Genomic DNA, 25,674 nt, shown 5'->3' on the forward strand with positions numbered 1-25,674 from the left:
GAAAAAAAAACTCTACTAGTTTTATACTACATTGGCGTACTTTTTAAAAAGCCCTCCAAATAGTCTAGTCATTAATTTAGAAACTCATGAGGAGCGCTGCATTAAGAAAAAATTCTCACAATCCTACAGAACAGAAAATCTGAAAACACGCAACACCCAAGATTCTCAAGCCAGCTCTAGAGAAGGCTACTTGATACCATTATGAACAATGAGGTGGCATAACTTCATGGCTGTAAAACACCGAGCATCAAAACAAAACAAAAACAAAAATAAAATAAAATACCAAGCATCTCTAGTCACGTCCCTAAAAGAGTGTTTTAAAGTAGTTCTCCATGCGCTCTGCTGTGCTGTGTTCTGGAAGCCAGTGAGGGCATCAATCCTTGTCTTCATTAAGCCGCATAGAACTCTTAAGCCTCCCCACTAGAAGGATGCGGTGAAACCCAAAAAAGGGTTTAAGAAAGACATCACATTTGTTTGAAAGTTAAGTTCAATGTGGGCCTAAATCTTGGATATAAAAGATAAACGTTATAAATTTGTTAGATGAGAATTCTCAACACCTTTGCCTGAATTTAAAGAGTTTTATAAGGAAAAGATTAGAAATGGTTTAAAATCCATTCTTGTGTGTACTGAATCTGAGTCAAGATAAAATACCCACACGTCTTGTTTACACGGGGATGTTGAGCCGTTGATTCTCTGAGGAGTCTGTCCAGGAAGGGAAGCACTGAGAGCTAGAGTTGGCCCTGCCCACTGGGTGGTGGACACCCGGCATTCTGTGGATGGGAGCTGGTACAGTAATGTCTGCTGGGGGTTGTGAAGGAAGGGGAGATGACCCTAAGCGACTTTGTAACTTGGGTCTGATTCAGCCGCTTTTCTTTCTCCTGCCTCTGGTCTAGGCAGGCAAAGAATTATACAAAGTAACCTCATAGACAGGAAGTTTGTAAAAAAGTTCTTTACAAAGTATAAAAAAGAGTTCTATACTGTTCTCTTTATCAGAAAACTCTAAGAAACAAAATAACAGATGACGAAAAAGCTCAATTTGTTTCAAATTTAATCTCAGCTTAAGTTTACCTGGCGGAAAGTGCTACATTTATGGCTGATGTAGATCAGGGTGTGGGGAGCGGGTGCCCTTCTCCCTGCAGTTCACTCCTAGTTAAAAAACAGAGGATGCTCATTTTTTCCTTTAGGGAAACAGTCATTTTGGTTTCTGCTATGACTTGCCAAACAAGGTCAACAGGCTTCCCAGGGCTATTGATAGATTAAATACTATTTCAGAAAGCGATGCTGAGACACATATATACTCTCTCCAGCAATTTGCATAGCTATAAAGATGCTCCATTCAGTAGCTACAGAACAACCAAATGTACGGCACAGAGTAGAGAGATGCTCTAGCCTCTTCACTTAGGCCAGAGCTGGGAGCTCAGTTCTGCTCCTTGGGCTGCTCTCAGCAAGTTAGGGAGCCTCCCTACAAATCCTCCGCATGGTTTCAAATGAGCGTGGAACAAATGGATAAAGAACAAGCCAGTCCAAACTGTCCACATCTTCATTTGTGTATATGCCAAAGAGAGATGTCTGGACCTTAAATGGCAGGGCTGGGATGATAAGTGCATGTTCTTCCATTAGTGAGTAAGCACACAATAAATATTAGTTACATCTCACGGAGCAAACAGCCAACCACTGACAAAAATATAAACGGCCAAAATATCAATTGTAAATAATGAATCGGAGTCAATCACCAAACATAAAACACAGAAGGGCGGGACACGGGAAGATGGAGAGCCAGGCCTTTCCAATACCCATCCGCAAGCAAAAGCATTGATTTAATCAGAGTCCCACACAAAGACACTTTCCCAAGAGCTAAGGAAAGCAGGCGAGCAAGAGGGTGACCTGCTGAATTCAGGGAAGATGCATCAGAAAGAGCAGTGTGCCACGTGACATGTGTGTAGTATGGACAGGTGCACATTCCTGTCACTCAACCCCAAGAAGCACCGCAGAGTAGATACAACTCTGGCTGGGAAAAGGACAGGGAAGTGAGCAGCCTCAGAATGTACACAAAGACCACCCCAGTCCGACCCAGCACTGTGTAAGCCCTGGCGACCCCAGACACCTGGCCAGTACCAAAGACGGAATTTTCAAGCCCAGTCATTCTCTGGTCAGACAAGCCTTGCGGATGTCTGTACTGCCACGGTGCCAAACTAGCCCAGAGACTCAGAACCCATGCCCAACCTAAGCAGGTTCTAATGTTCTCATAATCAAAGGTTCTGAGAAGACCGCTGCAGACCTGACCATCAGATTTGTTAGAGTTGGACCAGGCCTCCTCCCTCAGACTTAGGATTCACACTTATCCCAGCAGACCCAGGGCCCAGAAACGGACAGACCCGCAAAGCTGCGGACTGTGCAAATCCAGGCTCAAGGCCAACCACAATTCTAGTCCCTGTAGCCTAAGTCTCCCCTTGCAGAGCCACACCCAAGGCCCATCTTACACATCAATCAGCAAGTCCAGCTCACTGGATCCAAGGTCTGTGCAGAACATAAGAGTTCTATAGCCGCCGTGTGGCGGCGCACGCCTTTAATCCCAGTACGTAGGAGGCAGAGGCAGGCAGATCTCTGAGTTTGAGGCCAGCTCTGGTCTACAAGAGCTAGTTCCAGGACAGGCTCCAAAGCTACAGAGAAACCCTGTCTCCAAGAAAAAAAAATTTCAACTGAAATTTTGGTTTTTTTTGTGTCATAATCACAACAAACTTGACTGAGCTATCTCACAGAAACTTCTAGAATACTAATTCAGTTGAGGCGGGGTACAGGGCTGACAGTAACCAAATCAAAGAGGTGCTAAGGTGTCTCAAGGCAGCTGAAGAGGGTCACGGCCCTGAGAATCAAGGAAGGCTGTGGAAGGTGACTTTCTCGGCGAGCACCATTCGCCGGTCGCCCAGGACCTACCTCCTCACAGACTGTGGAAAACCGGTTGAGAAACTGCACCGTGTGTACCACAAACTGGTTGAGAAAGGCCACGGTTCTTTTCTGCTGAATAGCTGGCACCTGCGTTGTGTGAAAACAAACAAACAAACAAACATGATTCTTACGGGAGAAACATACACTGTGCCATCCTTTGGGTAACTGGACTTCATAAAGGGCATGGTTTTGCCCTGGGCGGTGAATTTCACGAAGGGATTAAGATAGTCTCTGCTTTGTTTTTTCCCGAAAATTGTGTGTGTCAAAGTGACAGGGGATGCATAAAGTTTGAGAATGTGCTGCTACACACACACACACACACACAGAGAGAGAGAGAGAGAGAGAGAGAGAGAGAGAGAGAGAGAGAGAGAGAGAGAGAGAGAGAGACAGAGAGAGACAGAGAGAGACAGAGACAGAGACAGAGGGGGGGGTAGTGTTGGTGGAAGGGGCACTATCTCTAGACTCTCATCCCTGGGCGTACAGTCACGTGATGTGGGGAGCAAAGGCTGCGCGGCACACCAGACTCTTTAATTAGCTCAGTCAGGATGGACCTCTTTCGAAGTGGACTGCGGGGCTCCCCCTTCCTCAAGTTAGCAAAAGAGAGGCCCGGGTTGGGCCTGGAGGGGTGACGTCTCTCGGGGAACCGGGGCCCCTTGGCCAAACTCCTTCCCCGTCCGCCGGAAGCTGAAGTCCATCTTTTACAAACCTTGGTCAGGTCTATGCCTGAGCCCATGAGAGGAAGCCCATCCTCATCCATCTCCTCAGCGGACGGGGACGCCGGGTCTCAGGAACAAGCCCCTCCCAACCCGGTAGAGAGCCCCGACTCCCTTCCCAAGTTCCTGCCTCCGGGGCCTTTCCGGAAAAAGGCTTCGGAGCTTACCAATCATTAGTCGGTGGCTTCGGAGAGCCCGCCTCTTTGCTCCCGCTCAGCATTCTGGGATTGGTAGTTCATGATACGAACTGTAAGGTTGGCCTAGGGAAGCGAGGTTGAAGAGCAGTTGCTGTTTTACCTGTAAAAATCTGAAAAAAATCTGAGAAAACAGAGAGAGGAGAGAGAGAGAGAGAGAGAGAGAGAGAGAGAGAGAGAGAGAGAGAGAGAGAGAGAGAGAGAGAGAGAGAGAGAGAGAGAGAGAGAGAGAGAGAGATACTGAGCGATGAACGGAAAGACCTCTGCCCTCAAAGAATAATATAGTGAAGACGTGCAAAATTTAGATGGATGTGCCAACAAAATCCTGCGGAAGTTGTGGCATTGCACATTAGCGCATACAAACCCACAGGTACATGCACCCACACGGAGTCAAGGTACTGTAGATAACAGGAGCTCCTAAACTGTCCAAGCAAAAAAGAGGAAACCAACTTTAGCAGCTACTTAACGTGAAGAGGAGCTGAGATGACAATCTGGAACGAAGAGAACGGTATGTGGGGCAAAGGGAAAGATGTCTGCTGGTTAAGCAGAAATGCCCGGAGGTGCAGAATAATGAGAAATAAGGCAGAAGTAGACACAAAGAGCGGATGAAGGGCCCATTATGCCCGAATAAGGGTCATGTTTGTCAAAGCCTGGCAGTGGCGGCGCACACCTTTAATCCCAGCACCAGGGAGGCAGAGACAGGTGGATCTCTGTGAGTTCGTGGCCAGCTTGGTCTACAGAGAGAGTTCCGGGTCAGGCTCCAAAGTTACACAAAGGAACAAACAAAACCACAGAAACCCACAAAAAAATTGTCTCAAAAAACAAAAAAGAAAGAAAGAAGAAAAAAGAAAAGGAAAGAAAGAAAGAAAGAAAGAAAGAAAGAAAGAAAGAAAGAAAGAAAGAAAAGAATATGTTGGGAGTGCTTCTTAAAAGGCCCATTCCGGAGATTAACCTCAGACAGACTAAACCAGGATCCCTTTGGGATAAACCCTGACACCTGCACACCACTCCCTGGAATTGTTCTGAACTGTGCTGTCTTCAGCAGTGGGGTCTTAGTGTCACATTCTAGAGAACCTCAGCAGTCAGTAATTCTAAAAGATGCGACCCATTCCTAATACTAGACTTCTTGTTAGCAGCAGTATCTAGTAGGGGCATTGCTGCCTTATAATAGGGTAATTCCATTTGAATTATGAACTATATACATACTTTCATACAGATATGTGTCCATATATACAGCTTAGGAACCTTCTACAGTAGTAGGTTTCCATATGCCTTTCCCAAGGTCTTTAGCGTTTCTTTAGTGTTAGTCCCCCCAGATTCCCTCCTCTACCCCACCTTTGTATGTTTTCAATATCCAGTCATTAGATGGCAGACATCTAGATGGCTTCCGCTTCCTGACTGTCGTGAATACAGCAGGAGCAAACACGGATGAGCCGTATCTCTAAACGGGATATAGACCTCAGGGTATACACCCGAGAGTGGCGGAGTCAGCATGTGTGGCGCATCTATCTCTAACCTTTGGGGGACGTTCCCAACTGATTTCCAAAACGGTCACAACCGTGTGTGCCCCTCTGTTAGCTCCCCCTTTCCTGTAGATGACATCTGTCGTCATTTGGTTGTTTTAATCTTAGCCATTCTGACCGGGGCTAAGACAAAATCTCCAAGTAGATTCATTTCCATTTCCCTGGTGGACAAGGAGGGTGAACATTTAAAAACTGTTTGTCCGCCATTTGTATTTCATCTCCCGTGAATTCTTCAGTTTCGTTCCGTGCCCCGTTTTCTGAATTTCTTGAAGTAAGTCAGATATGAAGTCTGATGCTCTGGTTAGCTGCTATTCTCATGAATTCTCTGCACGTCTTTGGCAGTATTTTATTCATGCTGGTAATGTATTTCCGACATCGGGACCAGTTCCATCCATTCCTGCTGCTGCTTTACCCACTACGTTTGTGTAATCCTAGATGCTTTCTTCTTTCAGGGGTGTTCGCCGCCTCCCCTTTGAGTGGACTCCATCCTGAGAACCTTCTCACTTTGCTCATCAATTAAACATCCCCCTCTGTTGAAGTGTCTTTCCACGACATTAAAAGTAATTCAGCCACATCTTCAGGCTCTAATCCTAACTCCAGTCCCCTTGCTGTGTCTAGCATCTCTTCAATGATCCCCTCACTGAGATTTGAATTCTCTCAAGCTTTGGAACCTGCTTCTTGCACACTGCCCCCTTCCTCCCTTTTGGGACTGGCTCTCCTGTAGCCCAGCTTAGCCCCAACCTCATGTAAAGGAAATGAACTTTGAACTCTTGAACTCCTGCCTCCCCTTCCTGAGTACTGGAATTACAGCTCAGCTTTTCTTGGCGTTGACGTTTCGACCTCTGCCCATGGATCACAAATGCTCTAATTGGCGTTCAATGAATTCTTTTGGAGATTTTTAGTTTATTTTGCCGAGATCCACAAGAATTGGTGTGTAAGATGCTGTAGCCCCGCTCTCCCCTCTCCCTTCCCTGTCTCCTCATTCCCTCTCTCTCCTCTATTTCTCTCTCACTTCCTCCACTCGCTCGGTTCTTTCTTCTCTCCACTTCATTCTCTGAGATACGGCCTTGTGTATTCCTTCCCGTACCCAAACTCATTAAGTAGCCCAGAATGACATTGGATTTGTGATCTTCCTGACCCTATGTCTTGAGTTCTGGGATTACAGGTGTATGACCCTGATATACAGGAGTATGCCATTTATTTATTCAATAATAAGACTTGAAAGTAAAAATTGTATCCATTGCAGAATGGATTTTCTGTCAACAAACAAAAACATTGTGGAGCTCTTGAGTGAACAGTGAAGCTAATGTCAATTAGCAGTGATTCTTCTAATTGTTTTCTTTCTTTCTTTTTTTTTTTTTTTAATTCCTGGCTAGTATGTCTCAATAATGGGCTTAAAATTGTCTGCAAACCATGTTATAAACAGACATGATATCATCTGGGCTTTGTTCCATTTACAGAATATAGGCAGAATAGATTTAGTGTAAATCTCAAGGGCCCTAGGCTTTTCAGAAGGGTAAATTAGCATTGGCTTCAGTGTAAAACCTCCAGGTTCATTAAGCCCTAGCAAGGAAATCAGTCTGGCTTTTGAAGCTTTGACAACGGTATTGACATCTCTCTGGCTATAAAGTCCGACACAGCATCTCCAGTCGAAGGCTGTGCTCATCTGTGGTGAAAGCTGATTGGCTAGGTTAGCCACCGGCATCCTTTATCTTTGCTAGACCTCAGGGATAACTTGCTGCATCTTCTGCATCAGCGAGTCGCTGTGCCCTTGTATATTATGAAGACAACTTCATTCCGTAAACAGAATGAAACACCCTTGCTAGTCTCAAATTTGCCTTCTGTGGGGCCTTCACCTTTCTCAATTTTCATAGAACTGAGGATAATTAAGACCCTGTTCTGGGGTTAGGCTTTGGCTATGGGGAATAGTGTGCTGTTTTGGCTTCCTATTCAGACCAATAACTTTCTCCATATTAATAACAAAGCTATTTTAGGTTGTTTTGTTATCATCCATGTTAATTCCCCTCAGAAAGTTGTTTTCCAGTGTGTTTTTTATTTGCAAGTTTTAACAATAAAATTAAAAAGTAATCAACATATCTTTTAAAAGTTTTCCTCCGTCTTTACAACCTAAGTGGTAGCTTTTGGTTTGCCTATGCTTTCTGCTTGTCTTTCTCATCAACCTTAACCTTTCTAGCATTTGGTTGAGAGAGAGAGAGAGAGAGAGAGAGAGAGAGAGAGAGAGAGAGAGAGAGGAGATTCATCTTTCATGTGGGAACTTAAGAGACCTCCATGTGTGAGCTTAAGGGTTTAATTTCATTACTGTGTTTTAGGGGCTCTAGGGAGACACGGGGAGATGAACCTGTCAGGACACAGACAATGCTAATGGGTTAGGCCTGCCATCTTATTTGTGGCCCTCAAAAACAATGACAGTAGCAACATCCAGTGCTAACTGATCCCAAACTACTGTACCAGTCATAATGAGGATGCTGGAAAGTGTGTGAGAATTGCTAAGATGTGGCATAGAACCCTGGCATGATCACCCACAGTGGAAAGAGGACCAATAAATAGACTTGCTCCATGCGGTTGCTACAGAGCTTTAGTTTGTCGGGAGATTAAAAAGGAAAAAAAAAAAAGCAATTATCTAGAAAGCCCAGTAAAACCAACCACAATAAAATGAGGTATGCCTAAACTGTACTTGTGCCACGAGTATAAATAACATAAGCGCTGTGACAGTTCTAGGCAACTGGGCTTATGTTTTGTTTTCTCCCCTTGATAAAGTCCATACGACTGGGAATTTTTCCACCGGGCTGTAAATTCCTTGGAGCAAAGGCTCTTCTCTTCTTATGAGTCCTCAATTAGTACAAGCCATGCTGCTTTTCAGTGAAAAGTCATTAATAAATTAAACCCACAGCTCTAAGTGCTTAGCATGATGTGGGCACGGTCCTCGGCGTTAGCCAGCCGTCCTCTCCTTCATCCAGCTACTCAAACGCATCCCACACCATGCACTCAACATGTTATGAACAGACACGAGACGTGAACAGAGGAGAGATGCGGCGTAGGTGCTCGGGACTCTAAACAGATAACAGAGACATGCAGTTGCTGGAATTCTAGACCAGGAGACCGACAAATGAGAGATGAATTGTCTCATAAAGGCTCCACTAAAGTGTGTCCTGAGGAGCAGCATCTAATGGATGGATACATGAAAATGGGCAGAACTTTCTAGAAGACCTGCTGCTTGGCTTTGCGGCTGTGAAAGTTATCATGGTATAAAACAGACATACGGACTCCACGGCATGTCCAGAGAATGGCATCTACACGGATGGCCTTATCCTTCCCAATCCATCCCTTTGCTTTGACACACAGAAGTCAGTTAGGGGTGAAATCTCCATTAGCCTCTCCTGAGCACACTGCTACCTGTGACTCTCTCCTCATCTTCATCCATCCCCTTGTATCGTCAGGGAAGGAGACAGCAGTTTCCCCTGGTCCTAGCTGCTTCTAAGCCATTGTCTTTCCCTTCTCTGTTGGCATGCCACCATGGTTCTGAGCTCACGCTCTAAGGTATGATACCTGTATCTCTTTCTTCATCTTCATCCGCCCCCATGTCGTCGCGGAGGAGACAGCAGTTTCCCCTGGTACTAGTTGCGTCTAAGCCATTGTCTTTCCCTTCTCTGTTGGCATGCCACCATGGTTCTGAGCTCACGCTCTAAGGTATGATACCTGTATCTCTTTCTTCATCTTCATCCGCCCCCATGTCGTCGCGGAGGAGACAGCAATTTCCCCTGGTACTAGTTGCGTCTAAGCCATTGTCTTCCCTTCTCTGTTGGCATGCCACCATGGTTCTGAGCTCACGCTCTAAGGTACGATAGCCTTGTAGTTGGGTTTCTCTCACTCATGCTCCTTGGAATGCTCGGAGGTGATACTGCTACCCTGGTTTCCTGGTCCCTTCAATTACTCTCCAAATATCTTTACTCTTTAGACACGGAGCTCACTGATGCTCAGTCTTCAATCCCTGGGACTTGGCAGTCTCTTTGCCCCTCCATGTTTTTACTGAAACATTCCCACTGATTCAGTCTTTCCAGCTTACTCCTTATCAGCCTACCTTTGATAGTTTATTGAGCTACAAGGAGTCTACTATTTATTGTTCTTGGTTTTTGGCATTTTTGAAATTTCAAAATAATTACATTATTTCTCTCCTTACCCTTCCTCATTAACCTCTCCCATTCTCTCTCATGGAGGCTCCTCCCATGTATATATATATATACATATACATATATATATACACATACATATATATACATATATATATACACACACAATGCATGTTTATATATGCATATACACAAATATGTGTGTGTAAATATGCACAAATATATATACAATTTGGTCAGCCTATTTAGTGTTACTTGTATGTGTACAGCTTCAGGGAAGGCCAGTTGGTACTGGATAATCAATTAGAAGCTTATTCCTAGGGAAGACTATTTTGCCCACTCTACTCTTAGCCTGTCTTAGTTGCCTATAGTTCTTCGATTAGGGGTGTGGTCCTGTGAGGTTAACATGGAAGAGAGGACCAACTATCTGTTGGTGCTGTACTTTTCTGGGTCTTGCTGAGGCAGGACATTGTTGAGGGAGGCTTCCCTGCCATTTCTAGGAGATACAGTCCCACAGATTTCCTAGACGTCTTCGTTTTCATCACTTCTCCCTTCCTCCATGTCCTTCTGTCCTGTCTTACCCATTGGGACCCCGTGCTTTATTATAACAACTTTGTGAGTCCGCTTGTCCCCTTTTGTCACATTTACCTGGCCACATTTAGTACCTTTTCTGTGACTGTTACCATAGTATACAACACTTGTTGGCTGGCCTCTACCAGAATCCTTTTAGATTCGTGTGTCCTGAGGCAATGGTCCCTCTGCCACATCCATTCCTGACTCCTGAGGCTAAACCTTGCAACGGTCTCTCTGCTACATCCATTTCTGATCTACAATAGTCTTTGATCAGAGGGAGCCTTGTCTTCCCTTCAGTCACTTGGATACATTGTTCTTATTCTTAGAAAAAGACCATTCCTCTTTACCTATGCCCTAGATACTCACCCCAGCACATCATTCCAATGGCTGCTTCCTTCCCTCCCTCACCATCAGTATGGTCCTTTCACTGACTCATTTCCAATAAAACATGCTATGACCTCACCTTTTTCTCCTTCCTTCCTTCCTTCCTTCCTTCCTTCCTTCCTTCCTTCCTTCCTTCCTTCCTTTCTTCCTTCTTCCCTCCCTCCCTTCCTTCCTTTTTGAGACAGGGTTTCTCTGCAGCTTTGGAGCCTGTCCTGGAACTGCCATTCTTCTGAATATAAGCTTCCAGCCAGCTCCGCTTAATCTTGTATTAGCGAGTACTATATTTGCTTCTTTGTGCAGATCCATGCTGGATAGCAATCTAGGACAGACTGCCTTAGATTCCAGCCACGTTTGCCGCATAGCAAACCCTTCCTAAGTATTTGCCGAGTATGACAATTAGACCTAACAGCCTTTGTGCTTCCTCACCTCCTTCATCTCCCGTGAACTCTTGACCTAGGCACGATGCACAACTCTGGTGTTCAATCGGCCTTTCTGAGAGGCATCTTTATTCGTTAGCCTGTTCTACCTCTCCAGAGCCAAGCTGGGCTCCTAGTCGGAAGAGGGAAGATTCGAGAGTGGGTGAAGGGGTGAGACAAAGATCACCAGTAGTCACTGCCCATCTATGAGTGAAGTGTTTGTGTGTGCATAAAACAAGACTGTCAATTTGTGAACGTCTCAGTCGTCAGCAGATTGGCTATTTCTGGCTGCCTTCCTGGATCTTTGACGAGGATGGCTCATCAATCATCCGTAGCTCCTGAGAGCAGCGCCATTCTCATTTTGAGAGCAGAATTTCTAGGACTAATAAAAAAACGATCCATAGCTGGAAGTTTTGGCAAACAACCAGGAATCTTCCGACATACATGGTTTTGTGCAGACTTTCTCCCACTGGCAAAAAATAAAATATATTGCCAGATTTCATTTACTGTAGTGAATTTTGGCAGTAAAGAAAGAAGATTATAATGAACACTGACTTTAAGGGTAGAGGTTGTATCTGTCACTCATTTACTCATTCAAAAATAATCTTAAGAATTTTCTGCAGTTCCTTTTGTTTTTCTAGATGATTAAAACTTAATTTTATCGTGGATAAGTTCTTAGGCGGGAGAAAGGATGAGAAATGGGCTCCCATCTTACCTCTATTCCCTGCTTTAAGATGGAAAGGTTAGCAGTGCACAGGACTGGCTCATGGTCCCAGGAAGAATGGAATTCCTTCCTTCTTATCCTCTCCTCGATGCCTCCCTCCTTAAGTGATGCGACCCTCTGCCGAGACTTGGTGAAGGGAGGGAATCTCTGTCTAATTACTCCGGTGTGTCTGTTTTAGACTGCGCCTGCTAAGTCATCTGGCTTTCCCCAGGCTGCTCAGAACGCTGGACTATAAATTGATGTCCTGCTGGTGGGACACTAGATTCTCTCGAGGAAGCCAGTCACCTCAAGAGAAGGGTCTAAAGACATTTTAAAGTCCCCAGTAAAGCAACAGGCAGCCCAATGTTATTCTGAAGGTTATATATACACGTATATATTTATGCATATATACAAACATACATATACATGTATATACATACACACACACACTATATATTTTGAGAGAGCTCTGGAGGAAAAACCTATCTCATTTCTACTCACGGGACTTTTATGTAAGTTGACTAGGTGACAGTACAAAGAAATTAGTGGCATTGAAAGCCTTACCGGTCAGCTGGCTAGGGCCCTTTCACCCTACAAGAATGGTAGATAGGTGGGGAGCCATCTGGTGGTGGCAAATCCAGGTGAGTGCCCAAGGCCTTCAGGCTGGTCTGGGAGACCCAGTGGCTTAGAGGCTTTGGCTCGACGCTGCCAGGGTGAAGGCTCGTAGCTCTGGGGACTAACATCTGGCAGCTCTGGAAATTGTCGTCTTTGGCTTCGGGGAGCAGACAGCAGCAAGCAGAGTGTGGGGGCGGGGCATTCTCTAGTGCTGCTCTCCTAACCTGAATGGCCAGGCGTAAGGCCGAGGTTACCCAGGCCGAGCGTTACAGCTCTTGGCCCAGGGTGTCGGGGTTCTTGGTTCTTAGGCTTGGATATCCCCTGGAACCCTGCTAGTCATCAAAGAGCGCCATCCCCACTCTCCAGTTCCTCCCGTCCCCCGTTTTCTTTGCCTCTGCCCAGCTCATTCTGCATCGCTTCTGCCCTGTCTGTTTCCGGGGAACCTCAGCGGCCTCTGCCGCTGCCCGTTCTTCATGCCACCAGGTCATCCCACCCTGCTACGGGGGAAAATCAGAAGCGGCCAAGAAAAGACTTCTCTAGAAGCCTTCTGAGGGCCTCAGGTTGCATACCACGGGGCAGTCCAAGAGAGGCGATCTTAGGGGCCAGCACAGAAAGTGAGCCCAACAGCGCTGCCACCGCTAGCAAAGGGGGTGCAGGCATCGATCACAGAAATGATGGACCAGGCCGGAACCAATCAGAGGCCTTCTGCTGGGCCATTAAGGGGAATAAATATTCTTCCTCTGCCCTGGGCAGAGAAAAGGAAACGTAGAGTTGCTCAGGAGGTTTTTGATGGCAGAAAGCTCTGTGCCCGATGTTTAAAACAAGCGTGACTGGGGCAGGGCCTTGAGGAGTCTAGCTCTGATTTAATAGCAAGCAGCTGTGGTTCCTGGCTCACTTCCTCAAAGCAGCCGTGTAGTTTTCAAAGCGCCCATTGCTGGCGTGAGGGGAATCCAGCTAGCTGCTGGGCTGCTGGTCCCCTGCTCCAGGCGGCCAAAGCACTAGGGAAGGATCAAACAGCTGTCAATCAGGGAGTCAAACGTCCCTGGCCTCCAATACCTTAACTTATTTAAAGGAGAAATGAATATTAAAAGGGTGATTACCATAGAGACATCATTAGCGATGCTATTATTGCCAACCCCTCCCGCCCCCCAAAAAAACCCAAAAAACAAAGGACTGGGCCAGAAGTTCCCAGTCCACCGGTTCAGAAGAGCGGTTCCTAAGGTTTGCCAGCGCGAGGACCACGCTTCTCTCCTGCTTGGATTTCTACCTTTCTCAGTGTTAGAGGCCACACTTAGGGCCTGCTATGTGCTGGGCAAGTGCTCTACAACTGCGCATACACACACGCACACACACACACACACACACATACACACACACACACACAGATTGTAACGAGACATCTAATTGTCACTGTACAAAGGGATACACACACACTGCTGGGGAAACGGGCATATTAAATCCAAGTGGGTAAACTTTATTTGGAAAGGCCACAGCAGTATCAAGTGTTTCCAATCAAACACAGTGTTTCCCCGTTGTTTTCTAGGCTAGATTTGATGAGTTTCCCTCACCGACCTTGCATTAGAACGCCTTGTCTCCTAGGGAACTGTGAAGTACTCTGGTTTCCATTTCAACACCAGAGGCAAACCCAGAACTGCATACAAGCCACCAAGCAGAAAGACCCACCTGGATGTATGAACAGTCAGAACTGAAGTTTCTCCAGAATTCTAAATAAGGGCTCCAAAGGCCACTGTGCCTGAAGACTAAAGGCCTTGTTGGCAGCTGCACTTCCCTTTCCTATGACGAAATTTTAGGGTAGGAGGTGGCAGATGTCAGGACACATGAACTCAGGCTCTGCTAGAAACATGTAAGCAAACTGGGATTTTGGGGTGTCTGTTATTCCAGGATCCTAAGAAACCGTCACTTCTAAGATTTGATAGTGATGATTTGAAATTATTTCTCTCCAAGGCATATTCTTGAAGTTTGAGGAGGAACAAGTCAAAGCCTTGCTAAGATTATATATGCAGAGAACACCTTTAGAGATTGCGGCATCTGGGCAGTATCATGTAGAAAGAAAGGACTCAGTAACACCCCACAGCTTCAGAAATCTCCTCACACAGGAGAGTAATGTACTTGTCAGGAGAATCAAGGAAGTGCTAAGGCCCTTTAAGCACATGGACATGACTTGCTGAAAATCCACACCAGGGACCTCTTCGTAGACAGAAGAGAGCCCCACGTATCTCAGGTGGGGGTATCTCCACAGGAACAGACAATCGGAGCGCATGCATGTCTAAGCGCCTATCACACGGCTTGAGGCAAGTCTAAGGAGAATAACCTACAAGAAATTGGCAGCGTATCTAAAACTCCTGAGTCTAAATATCACTAAAAAATGATTTTTCTGTATGTTGGATATCAAAATGAGTTATAATACAATAATTGTAATAAAATCCATCTGTTCTATTTTAATGAACAAAGACTTCACTTTCACTAGGGTTAGTGAAAGAAAGACCAAAAAAAAATACGAACAAGAAGTTCATTAAAAAGTAACTTGTTTTGGTCTGATTTAAACTTGATGTGAACTGAGAAAAGTAATTTCTTAAGATGACAGTCTAAACAGAGATGAAGCAAAACGAACTAACTTGGTGACTCTCCATGTCCTTATCACTGTGCTAAAATTCATCATTAGCTGTCTCTGGCTTGCTTTAGAGGCTGTCTGGGGCCTGTTTCCTTTGTACCGTCTCAAAAGCAGAGATTCCCTAAAACAGTATTAGAAAGCTCTTCTTCCTTGAGATGTTTGCAAAGATTACCCTTAATTTTGGCCAGAGTCTAATCTTGTCTGGATTTTGCTCAATGATAGGATGACAGCTGTGTTTATGAGAAAGATCAAAGTTTTGTAGTTAACCACTTTCCTAAGCAAAGAAGCCAGCTGCTTTTGCCTTTTATTACAAAGCAAGAGACTCAACAAAGCATTCTGAATGCAGATGGCAGAAATGCCTACTCCATAAAGAGTAAATCCACTGCACGATGCAGATTGCTCGCAAAGGTCAAGAAACCTGGTGGCCTCATTTTCTTTAGTATTCGACGCTCATATGGAGTTTATAAGCTTGCAGAAGAGTTACGAATTCCAAGGTCTTCTGTCAAAAATTACCATGGAATGCAAATACAGACAAGACAAAGGCATACATGGAAATAAGTCCACCCAAAGAAATTTCCAGACAAAAGGTCACTTGTTTCTACTCAGAGTGGCCGTTGTTTTACCAGGTTAGTTATAGAACAGCTGAAAAGGTCAGAGAAGAGATTAATGCTCTGGTTTCCCATAAAGACCGTGTCCGTGTGTGCAACAGAATGCTCATGCCGAATCTGGCAGTAAAAACACCAGAAAACATCAAGTTTTTATTTTACAAAATGAGATCTTCAAAATGATGGCTCAATGATTTTATTGTATTACTGTGCTTAGGTAATGTCTTAGGGTTTTTATTACTGTAAAGAGACACCCTGACCACAGCAACTTTTATAAAGGAAAAGCATTTAATTGGAGTGACTTACCATTTTCAGAGGTTTAGTCCATTATCATCAGGTGTGACATGGCGGTGGGCAGGCAGACACGGTGCAATTGCATTTAAAGGTAGAGCTCTCTTTGAATCAGCAAGGTGCCCTATGGAAGAGACTGCCTGCTCCTGTCCTGTTCCGGAGGACGCAGGAAGTGTTAAAGACACTGGAGCAGAAAGCTGCTTCTAAGGGCCCGACTGAGCTCCTGTAAGGGAGTCTGAGGATGCAGCAATCAAAACAGCCGCTTCCAGTTTGCAAACATTACTTCTGCTCAGAGCAAAGGCACCACTGGTAGGGTCAAACTGAGCTAACTTTTTAACTATAGAAAATTATGGAAACAGTCTAGAGTAGCTATTTCTCAGAGCCATTAAAAGTAGCCTGGGGCATCACATTGTCTCATTACTCCCTTAGCATTTCTGGGACGTCTGATATTGGACAAACTAGATGCAAGGAAAGCAACAACAAACAAGTCACATATACGCAAGAAAGATTTCAGTATTTCTTTCCGGACACGAGATTTCAAACAGTTATCTGTTTTAAACATATCTGAGTCAGTGTCAATATGCAGGCACAAGTTATCAGAGTAAGCAAACACGAGTGTGATTCTGTTCTGGCAGCAGAGAGACACTGAAATTTCTCAACAGCCAGATCATCAAAAGCATCCTCCTGAAAGCAGAGGATTAGTCCTGACATCCTGCAGGCTCGAGAGATCCTGACTGCTCAACAGTGCTGAGTAACACAAGTTAGAATGTATCAGCATGGCCTTTTCTTTCCATGATGCTTGTGAGGGAAACTGGACTTCAGAGGAAGGAAAACCCTCTCAGAGAGATTTATAAACAAAAACAAGAATACTGAACCCAGGAATACAGTATCAGAACCAAGTTATTTATCATGAACCGGAGCGATGACTAATAACTCCCAGTGGACATTTCCCCCCGTTTTAGTCTGACTTCCCTATCTATCCGTCCACCCACCTACCATCTCTGTCTATCTAATGACAAGGTCTAACGGCACAGGCTGGCCTGGAGCTGACGGCCACTCCTCGGATTAGGGCTTCTGTGCTCGTCTAATGGAAACACATTTCACAGAGCAGGCTTACTAAGGAAAGGTGAGCAGCTGGAAAGCGTCCTGTGGCCTGTCTGTAACCAAGGGCAACAATGAACTTTAATTCTTTCAACTAAAAGATCAAGGAATCCCTCTTATTTCTAGACAATATCTTGTTGTATAGAAATATATAATTTACAGTTGGAAACAGCACTTCCTTCCCTGTTAGGTTAATACCTCCTGTCTATTTTTGGCAAAACTGTATTTAAACATCTATAAGTTATCTTTTCCCAATATAGGCACTTTTAATAAACGGATGGTAGTTATACTGGATAATTTCATTAGACAAGTTTTACATTCTGGATTAATTTACAATTGGCAACTCATGCTTGATCCCAACTTCAGCATGCTCATGTCCCCAAACTGGACCCCTAAATACAACTATGTTTTTACAACACTTCTTAAGTTTAAGATAACAATTTTCAAATATGGTGGCCCAGCTGATTAACTTTGGGTTCTCAATGTTTTTATTTCTGACAATTAGGAAAAGCTTATATGTCCTCAAAATGTAGAGCTGGGATGCTCAGCTTCATATTCCTTAGCAAAATGGAGACCCAGGACGTACAGCTTCAAGGCTCAAAATAGAGCTGGGACGTACAGCTTCATGCTCCTTAGCAAAATCTGTCCTATGTTCCTCGTCCTCTCGTCTCTGGAGCTGAGCTCTTAAGGTCATTACACAGTTCTTACAAGATATTACAGAGTATGTACACACATTTGACAGGCAATAAAGAACAAGAAGTCTTTCAAGAAGTCTTCATCACTTTATTTATCAAAGAAGACAATTGAGGCATTTCTAGACTTACAGTATATTTGATATAAAAATAAGGATTGCTCCAAAATATACACCAAAATACAAAGTATAGGATAAAAAATACAGAGGAACATCATATTTCTGTCACCCAAAACAAGAGTTTGTGGTCTCCTCCAACCGCACACAGTGGGAGAGTTCTATGCCAGGAAAGACCAGATCCGACTGCCACAGAACCAGTGAGGATGGGCTGGAAATATGTGAAGAATTGAAGAAGTACAGTGAATTCTTAAAAAAAGGAAAACCACTGTCTTTCTTCTATTTTTTTTTTTTTAAGAAATGTATTTTACATTTATAACTGCTTGGTAAGTGTTGATGAAATAATTGTCATTTATAGTAAGGGACGTTACTTATTAAGCTACTATCCCCTAGAGTCGGAGATAGCATCACAGAACAGAGCTGAATAGTGCAACATGTGAGCAGGCGTTCAGACGACAGGACAGGTGCTTCTCTGTAAGAATTACGTGGAGAAGGAGAACTGCAAAGCGGTGGGCTCTCTGGCAGCCCCTAAACTACTCTTCTAAGTTCGAAATGGGACTGGAGAAATAGCTCAGTGGCCGAGGGCCCTCTTCGAGCCCCACATGGCTGTTCTCTATCACCCCAACCCCAGTGCTAGGGATCCAACGCCCTTTCTGACCTTCGCAGGCACCAGGCATGCATGTGGCGCACACATGCAGGTAAAATACCCACACACATAAAACAAGGTAAGAAACTATTTTTGTAATAGAAGTATAATAATGATAAAATACAAATTATCTACTTGCTCCTGACTTGAATGAAAACCTACACCACCTATGAATAGTGGTACAGTTCAGAGTCAAATATTTCTATAGTCTACACAAACCAAGCAAACAAAATCATTATACTTAAATGAAAGAGAAAATGCAGATAGAACAGATGAAATATGATTTTTACATTAATTTTGAGGAAAAATAATCTGTTGCTACTGGTGATCAAAACATTCAAAGAAACCTTTCATTTAAGTAGAGAGCAGACATAGTATCTTTAGTTACTAATCGCAAACTTGGGAGCTATGGATAGAAAAGTCAAATATCCAGTTTAAAAAACACCTACCCACAAATGCCATGAAACATTTTGATAGTACCTGAGAGTGTCCTAAGTGGTGAATCTGAAACTGGCTTGTCATTTTGCCAGGATACCCAGTGGTAGCAAATAAGTTTTCGCTGATTGCAGACCACCTAAGAAACAAGAGGGCATAACCATAAGCATTGTCCTGCAGGCAACTAAGTTTGTCTGAAGAAGGCTACATCCGTCTGCGCAGAAGCAGTCATTTCATAACTCCACATCTGTCAATACGGCTTCCAGGTAGACTTCCAGCTTATTTAGATACGAACGCCTCCCTTTTCTGGATATTCGCTGAGTGCTCACTTGGAGCTCAGGACTACGTTCTACTATTACGCACAGTCTCCACAGATGGAGACACAAGGCATCAGCCATGTATGGACATTCTGAAGATCAAAACAGCTATGCTCTGTCATATGGGTGCTGAGATCAAACCTAGATTCTCTGGAAGAATAGTGTTCTTAGCTGCTGAGTCATCTCTCCAGCCCCCTTAGCGGTCATTTCTTTTAAATTCTGTGATACACTTGTGTTTTGGTCATTTGGGATGGCACAACCACTCAGACTATTCAAGTCTTCAAGGTATCAAGGGAAATCTCTCCATTTCTCTAAGTCAGCGAATGCTAGTGGAGACACGATAGATGACTGTCGGTGTCATGAAGAAGGCAGAGGAAAACAATTCTTTGGCTCAGACGTTATTAACTGTTCAACAGTGCCCCTGTCCTCTGTCTATACCAACTAAACCTCAGCACTGCTCTGTGACAGGGTCCCGCTCTAGGAGGTGAGATGTACTTGGTGAAGAACGCCATAGCCATTCCCCACAAATGGGGAAGCACTCCATTTTCTTGTGATCTCAGGCAACGCTGCAGCAGACTACGGTATCAGCCAGAGGAACACATCCAATACCTTCTACTGGTCTCCTTCCTACTGCCTGCAGGCAGGGTCTCTCCCTGGGCCAGAAGCTCACCATTCCTTATAGGTTGGCAGGCCAGTGAGCTAGGATCTACCTGTCTCCGCTCCCCAATGCTGGGGAGGTGGTGGAGATTGGAACTCAGGTCTCAATGCCTGCATAGTAAGGGTCCTTACCCACCGCACAGTCTCCCTAGCAATGTCTGGGTTTTTAATGAGAACATTACCTGCTAACACACTGAGCAGGTGATTCTCACCAATCACACCGAGCAGCTGACTCTCACTCTCCGGAGAAGGGGAACTCTAACATCTTTAGAGTTCTCACAAAGCACACATAGTCACTGAGTTAAAAACATGCCTTTGCTCATATCTCTGAAATTTGGGTTATCTGATAATCAATGGAATTTTAAAAAATATATAATTTATTTTTATGTGCACTGGTATTTTGCCTGCATGTCGTCTGGGTGAGGGATTCAGAAGTCCTGGAACTGGAGTTACAGGCAGGTGTGAGCCACCATGTGGGTGATGAGATTTGAACTTGGATCCTCTGGAAGAGCAGCCTGCACTCTCAACTGCTAAGCCACTTCTCCAGCCCCTAATCTATGGAATTGTAAGACTATAATGAATATATTTCACTTTTAATAATAATGGAGTTTCCATGATCTTATTAGGGTTATTTCAGACTTGATTTAAAACAAACAAACACACACACAAACTCCAGCAAATTTCAAATGTCTCAGTGTTTTCAGTCCGGTTATATGCTTTTTCTATTATTTAAGACTGCTAATGACTATATAATGGAATAAAATGACAAAAAGCAAGACATATTAATTTAAGTGAAAAAACAAAACTAAACTTCAGCACGTTAAAGAGTCATACTAGCTGGCAGGATATTGCTTAAAATCCAGTGATATTCTTATGCAAACATGGGTCTGTGTACACTGTATTTATCAGGACAGAACAGCACTGAGGTAGTACTGGAAGACTGGCTACATGTTCTCTGTGAACGATCATTTTCTAAGTGTTTGAAAAAGTAGATTTCCCACTTGCTTAAAACAAAAAACTAAGCAACTATATAGTAGGGAAAGCAAGATAACCCTGGTAAAGCAAGCAGACAAAGCAAACCAACCCCCAAACGCTAATGCAAAAGGGAGGGCTGAGGAATTCTGGTAGTGGCATACCACCAAATCAAGAATTCACACAACTCCAACAAAAGAGAGCATTACCTAAACAGATGTGCTCGGTCCGTGTGAACAGGTCTCGTCTCTTGAGGGTAACTGCAAAACAAGAGTTTGCATTTTGAAATTATGTGTTAAACTCAAGTAGACAAACTTAAAGGTTTCAAAGGTGTTTTTTTCTTTGGAGCCCAGTAAATTTAAGGTGCAACAAAATTCCAAGTAAGCACTCAATTGGAAATAGATAGAAACCAACAGACACAACTTAGAATCACCCTAGGGCACCACAGGGTCAGCGTTTTTCTTTTCTAACATTCCCAGAACTCCTGCCCTTCTACAGGAGAGACTTGTTTTCAATCTACACGCAGGCCTGTATGTATAATGGCCCACCGGGTCACTTAACAACGTACTTATGTAATGTAACAGCACATATACTAAATATCTACCTGGACCGAGTGATGTCCCAAATTATCCAATCATTTCCTGCGACAGCACCAACTTTGAAGGTGTTTTTCAAGCACCAGTGTGCTGACATTAATGGTGTCTGTTCTGATTGAAGAGATAAAATTGCTTGTTGGGCCATTAGATCATAAAAGCGGATTGTTCCATTCTTCTCGGCAACCATCAGCTGTAACACACAGAGGAAAAAGGGAACTCCATGTCATCTCATTAGCTAAATCTAAGAAGGAGAGGTTCAATGTCATAAAAATAAACATGCACACACAGACACACACACACACAGACACACACACACACACATATCACAAACAGAAGGCAGATGCATAAGAAATGAGAGGCTAGCCAGGCGGTGGTGGAGCACATCTTTAATCCCAGCACTTGGGAGGCAGAGGCAGGTGGATCTCTGTGAGTTCGAGACCAGCCTGGTCTACAAGAGCTAGTTCCAGGACAGGCTCCAAAACCACAGAGAAACCCTGTCTCAAAAAACCAAAAAAAAAAAAAAAAAAGGAGAGAGAGAGAGTCTATATAAAAGTATCAATACAAAAACATTCCAGAGGAAATTGGCAAAACGAAACAAAAAAGTTAAATTTTAGGGCATCAGCTTTGTCACTAGGAGGATCAAGATTAATACTCTAGGAAAAGCTATATTTACACTAGTTATAAAAGGCCATTATGTATCTTTTGACAGGTGATTTCTGTTACACATCTTTATACAGTGTTTACAGATGTATGTATGTAAACATGGCATGGAACAGCCAAAGACAGACAGGTCTGGATAGAAAGATGGCTGCTTCTTCCACTTAAAAATGATTAACTGCTATGTGATTGGCGGCTCTTATCTCTGAAATGGAGATGTGAGGATAAGACTCTAGCCACTGCGGGAACTGTGAGATGGACCAATGCTAGGTACTACTGTGTCCTGAAGTTTACGACCTATGTCCTACCTCTATAATGCCAAAACAAACAACAAAAGCTGAAGTAGATACTGAAGGAAAGAAGGCCAAGCCACAGAAGAGCCACATGCCCATCTGCTAAACTTGCTCCTGCGAAGTCAGGTCCCAAGCTTATCAAGGTCTCTATGAAGTATTGAACGGAAAAAGCTAATCCTGGCGAGGATGGGGGCACCCTCCAGAGTCTGCAGAATCTGGAACAGAAAAGGCCGATGATGCTGGAGATACTTCCAAGCTTGTGTATTGTTGATAATCCTACTTCTGTTGGCTAGAATCGAAAAAAAAAACTAAAATCAAGTTTTATAAAAATGCAATCTTCTCTTTTCCAAGCTATATAGCTAGCACACAGAACCCTTCACTGTTGTGGCAGCGAGAACATGTGTTACTAACTGTGTTTCCAAAGTCAGACTGAAGTATAGGAGGGAGAGCACCTCTCCCTGCTAGTTCCGAGACTTTCTCTTGAATCGTAGGATGGGGTGTTCCCTGACATGTCTACACATGGCTACCTTGTGATAATGCAGGAAAACTCAATTTATTTTGATGTCCTTTCCCCCTTCTACCATCAACTTAGATTCAGTCGTTTAAAGGCAGAGATGATTTGAAAAGGACTCAGGGGCGTCTTCAGATTGATATTTCTGTGATTTTCAATTTCTTAATGTCAGGGTTGGCTTATAAAAAGATGTGATGGTTAATATCACCTGTCAACTTGACAGGTGTAGAATCGCCCAGGAGACATGCGTCCCTCCGAGTGAACACCCACCAAGAGTCAGCCAGTTCAAGTGGTCAAGTGGGAGGATCCCCCACAGGTGCTGGGGTCCTGGACTGCACTAAAAGAAACCGCTGGCAATTATCACACTCCGCTTCCCAAGTGCAGACGCAATGTGACCAGCTGCCTGTGCTGTCACGACTTCCCCAAAACGATGAGCTTCCCCTTGAGCAGTAGCTCAAACCCCTTCTTTCCCACTTTACCAGGCTTTTTTGTTGTAGCAACGAAAAGAAGAACTAATACACAACCCTAATGTGAACTGTCAATCCTCACTTTAAGCTTCCCCATTCAGAACCAAGTATAGACTTTATGCAATCTGATGGCATCTTTCCCATTTTGATAGCTCATGTATGGAGTTTGAAAACTGTTGCATACTGTTAATGACTGTCCATGTCTTGTTTGAAATATTATAATGGCTCATGAAATCTATTTTTAGTAAGCTACATATAAGCTGGCACAGAAAGAGTAGTAATAGGCTCGTTTTGCAAAGCATCTAGTAAATATTGAATTTTTAAATAAAGAATATTACTACCTAAATATTCCCTTATTCTAAGATTCCATTAGTCTTAGATGTTTAATAGACTAGTTTTATCACTATATGAAATATGTAATCAAATGTACTTTTATACAATAACTCCCAATTTTATAAAAATTACATGAAAGTTGTTTCTTCGACTCACAAAAACATGCCATTAGGATATCATCTATGGGAGAAAAGATTGCTGCAACTATATTCGGCATGGCGTTCACAGCTAATGTCCACAGAACACACTTTATCTCCTCTGTAAGGCCTCTTCCTCCTGAGAGTGTCCTTTGATTTGGACTACAGAAAGGTGACGACGTTCCTGGACATGAAGGAACAGCGAGGGAAGAAAGAACAGGGCTGCTGGGAGACCCTCAGCTCTCACACTCAGTGTGTCACAGAGAGGGAACCAGTTCACAATCAGAAAGTAAGAAACGGTGACAGAGGACAAGGGGAAACGCGCGCGCGTCACACACACTTATTTATTTATTTAATGGGATGAGTTTCGAGAAATAAACAATCACACTCGGGAGGCAGAGGCAGGCGGATCTCTGTGAGTTCGAGACCAGCCTGGTCTACAGAGCTAGTTCTAGGACAGGCTCCAAAACCACAGAGAAACCCTGTCTCGAAAAACCAATAAATAAATAAATAAATAAAAAAAAATAAAAAAAAAAGAGAAATAAACAATCAACAATGTGAAAACTGTCTCCATTTAAGCATTTTTTAAAGAAAAAAATCCACTAATGTATTGGAAATACCACAGGTAATTTGAGAAAATCTTGGTAACTCAATGACATTATGGAGTTAGACTAAGAGATGAAATACAACTAAAGTCACAAGAGGGCTGACCTCGACGCCCTAAACCTGCCGCATTTATACACCTACATAAAAGTTACCCTAGGATCCGCATCTGAGAGAAGACATGAGCCTCAGTCAGACTTAGTTACTTAGTATAGGTTTCAACTTCCATCTACTGCCCTGCAGTTGTCGTGACTTCATTCTCGTCCACGACTGAGCACATATACCACATTTCCTTCACTGACCTGCTGATGGACATCTAGGCCACTCCATTTGTTGGCCATGCTGAAAGGCGTAGCACTCATCAGTAGACATGTTTATGAACACACACACAAAGCTGAAAAGGGGTCATGAGAAGTGGAGAAGAAAAGGTATTAAGGAAGGGTAACAGAATCCATGTGACATGAGGAACAGTGGAGGTATCGGGGGACAGGAAGGCAACAGGAAGGTGACCAGGCAAGAGGGCAGGAAGTTGGTGGAAGGGGAGTGAGTCAGTGACCAACAAGAACATACATATGCAATAATGAGATCCACTGATTTGTATTTTAATTTTAAGAAAGCTAAACAAAAGAAAATATACCCAAACATTTAGAAATAAAAGGTACAACAGAGACAGCTTAAAATTTAAGTTGGAATGATTTAATTGCTAAGAGAAAAAGCTTTACCACTGCATATTTGCTAGATTTAATCAACTCTATCTTTTTGTGCGAAATCGAGGACACGGTAGTGAACTGGAGAAAGGCACAAAGCTATTAGAGGTCTAGGAAAAGCAGGTGCCCAAAGAATGAGGGTGCCTACGGGAAATGCTGAAGGATCCACTCTGAGATGAACATGGCCAGTCTATGGAAAAACTGGCAGATGAGAAAACTTGCTGAATGGCTCCTGTCTTCACCATGAATTAAGGGTAAACAGCAGTAGTTAAGAACTCAGTGTAGCTTTAGTATCTTAGGGAGCTTTAATTTGAACAGCCCTGATCTTCCAAAGGTCCCGAGTTTAATCCCCAGCAACCACGTGGTGGCTCACAACCATCTGTAATGAGATCTGGTGCCCTCTAGAGGTAGAGACCTGGTCAGTCTTCCTCATCCACTTAGACCATAAACCCAGTATGCACAAGTTCAACAGAACCGCCATACACGGGCTGTCCATGCATGCTGCAGCATGGGCAGGGCATAGATTTCATTTCAAATTTTTTTTTTTAAATTTGAACAGGAACGGGATGTCACTAATACAGAACAGATGAGCCTTATGCCACTGACACGCTTGTCTGTATGTAACCTCTGATGTTCTGTGTTTGTGAGCTGCACACTGCTAACTGGACTGAGCCTGGGTCTCCAGGCTGCA

General features: G+C 43.8%; 2 protein-coding genes across 5 annotated transcripts in view; both read right to left on the reverse strand.

The window, feature by feature from the left end:
- Window positions 1-3,803, reverse strand: part of Washc3 (WASH complex subunit 3) — a 34,776-nt gene extending 30,973 nt beyond the window's left edge. The window contains exons 1-2 of one of the 2 annotated variants that reach the window (XM_075954441.1): window positions 3,653-3,803; window positions 2,935-3,033 (exon numbers count right to left, since the gene is read on the reverse strand). In XM_075954441.1, the coding sequence (XP_075810556.1) occupies window positions 2,935-3,033; window positions 3,653-3,703 (150 nt within the window). In that variant the 5' untranslated portion in view covers window positions 3,704-3,803. The remainder of the gene's footprint in view (window positions 1-2,934; window positions 3,034-3,652) is intronic. The other variant, XM_075954440.1, reaches the window with a different exon arrangement.
- A 13,803-nt stretch (window positions 3,804-17,606) lies between these two features.
- Window positions 17,607-25,674, reverse strand: part of Nup37 (nucleoporin 37) — a 31,792-nt gene continuing 23,724 nt past the window's right edge. For all 3 annotated transcript variants that reach the window (XM_075954458.1, XM_075954460.1, XM_075954459.1), the window contains exons 7-10: window positions 21,284-21,465; window positions 20,889-20,939; window positions 18,779-18,872; window positions 17,607-17,863 (exon numbers count right to left, since the gene is read on the reverse strand). In XM_075954458.1, coding sequence (XP_075810573.1) covers window positions 17,750-17,863; window positions 18,779-18,872; window positions 20,889-20,939; window positions 21,284-21,465 — 441 coding nt within the window. In that variant the 3' untranslated portion in view covers window positions 17,607-17,749. The remainder of the gene's footprint in view (window positions 17,864-18,778; window positions 18,873-20,888; window positions 20,940-21,283; window positions 21,466-25,674) is intronic.

Source organism: Microtus pennsylvanicus, chromosome 20 (assembly GCF_037038515.1).
Source record: "Microtus pennsylvanicus isolate mMicPen1 chromosome 20, mMicPen1.hap1, whole genome shotgun sequence".
Taxonomy (NCBI): domain Eukaryota; kingdom Metazoa; phylum Chordata; class Mammalia; order Rodentia; family Cricetidae; genus Microtus; species Microtus pennsylvanicus.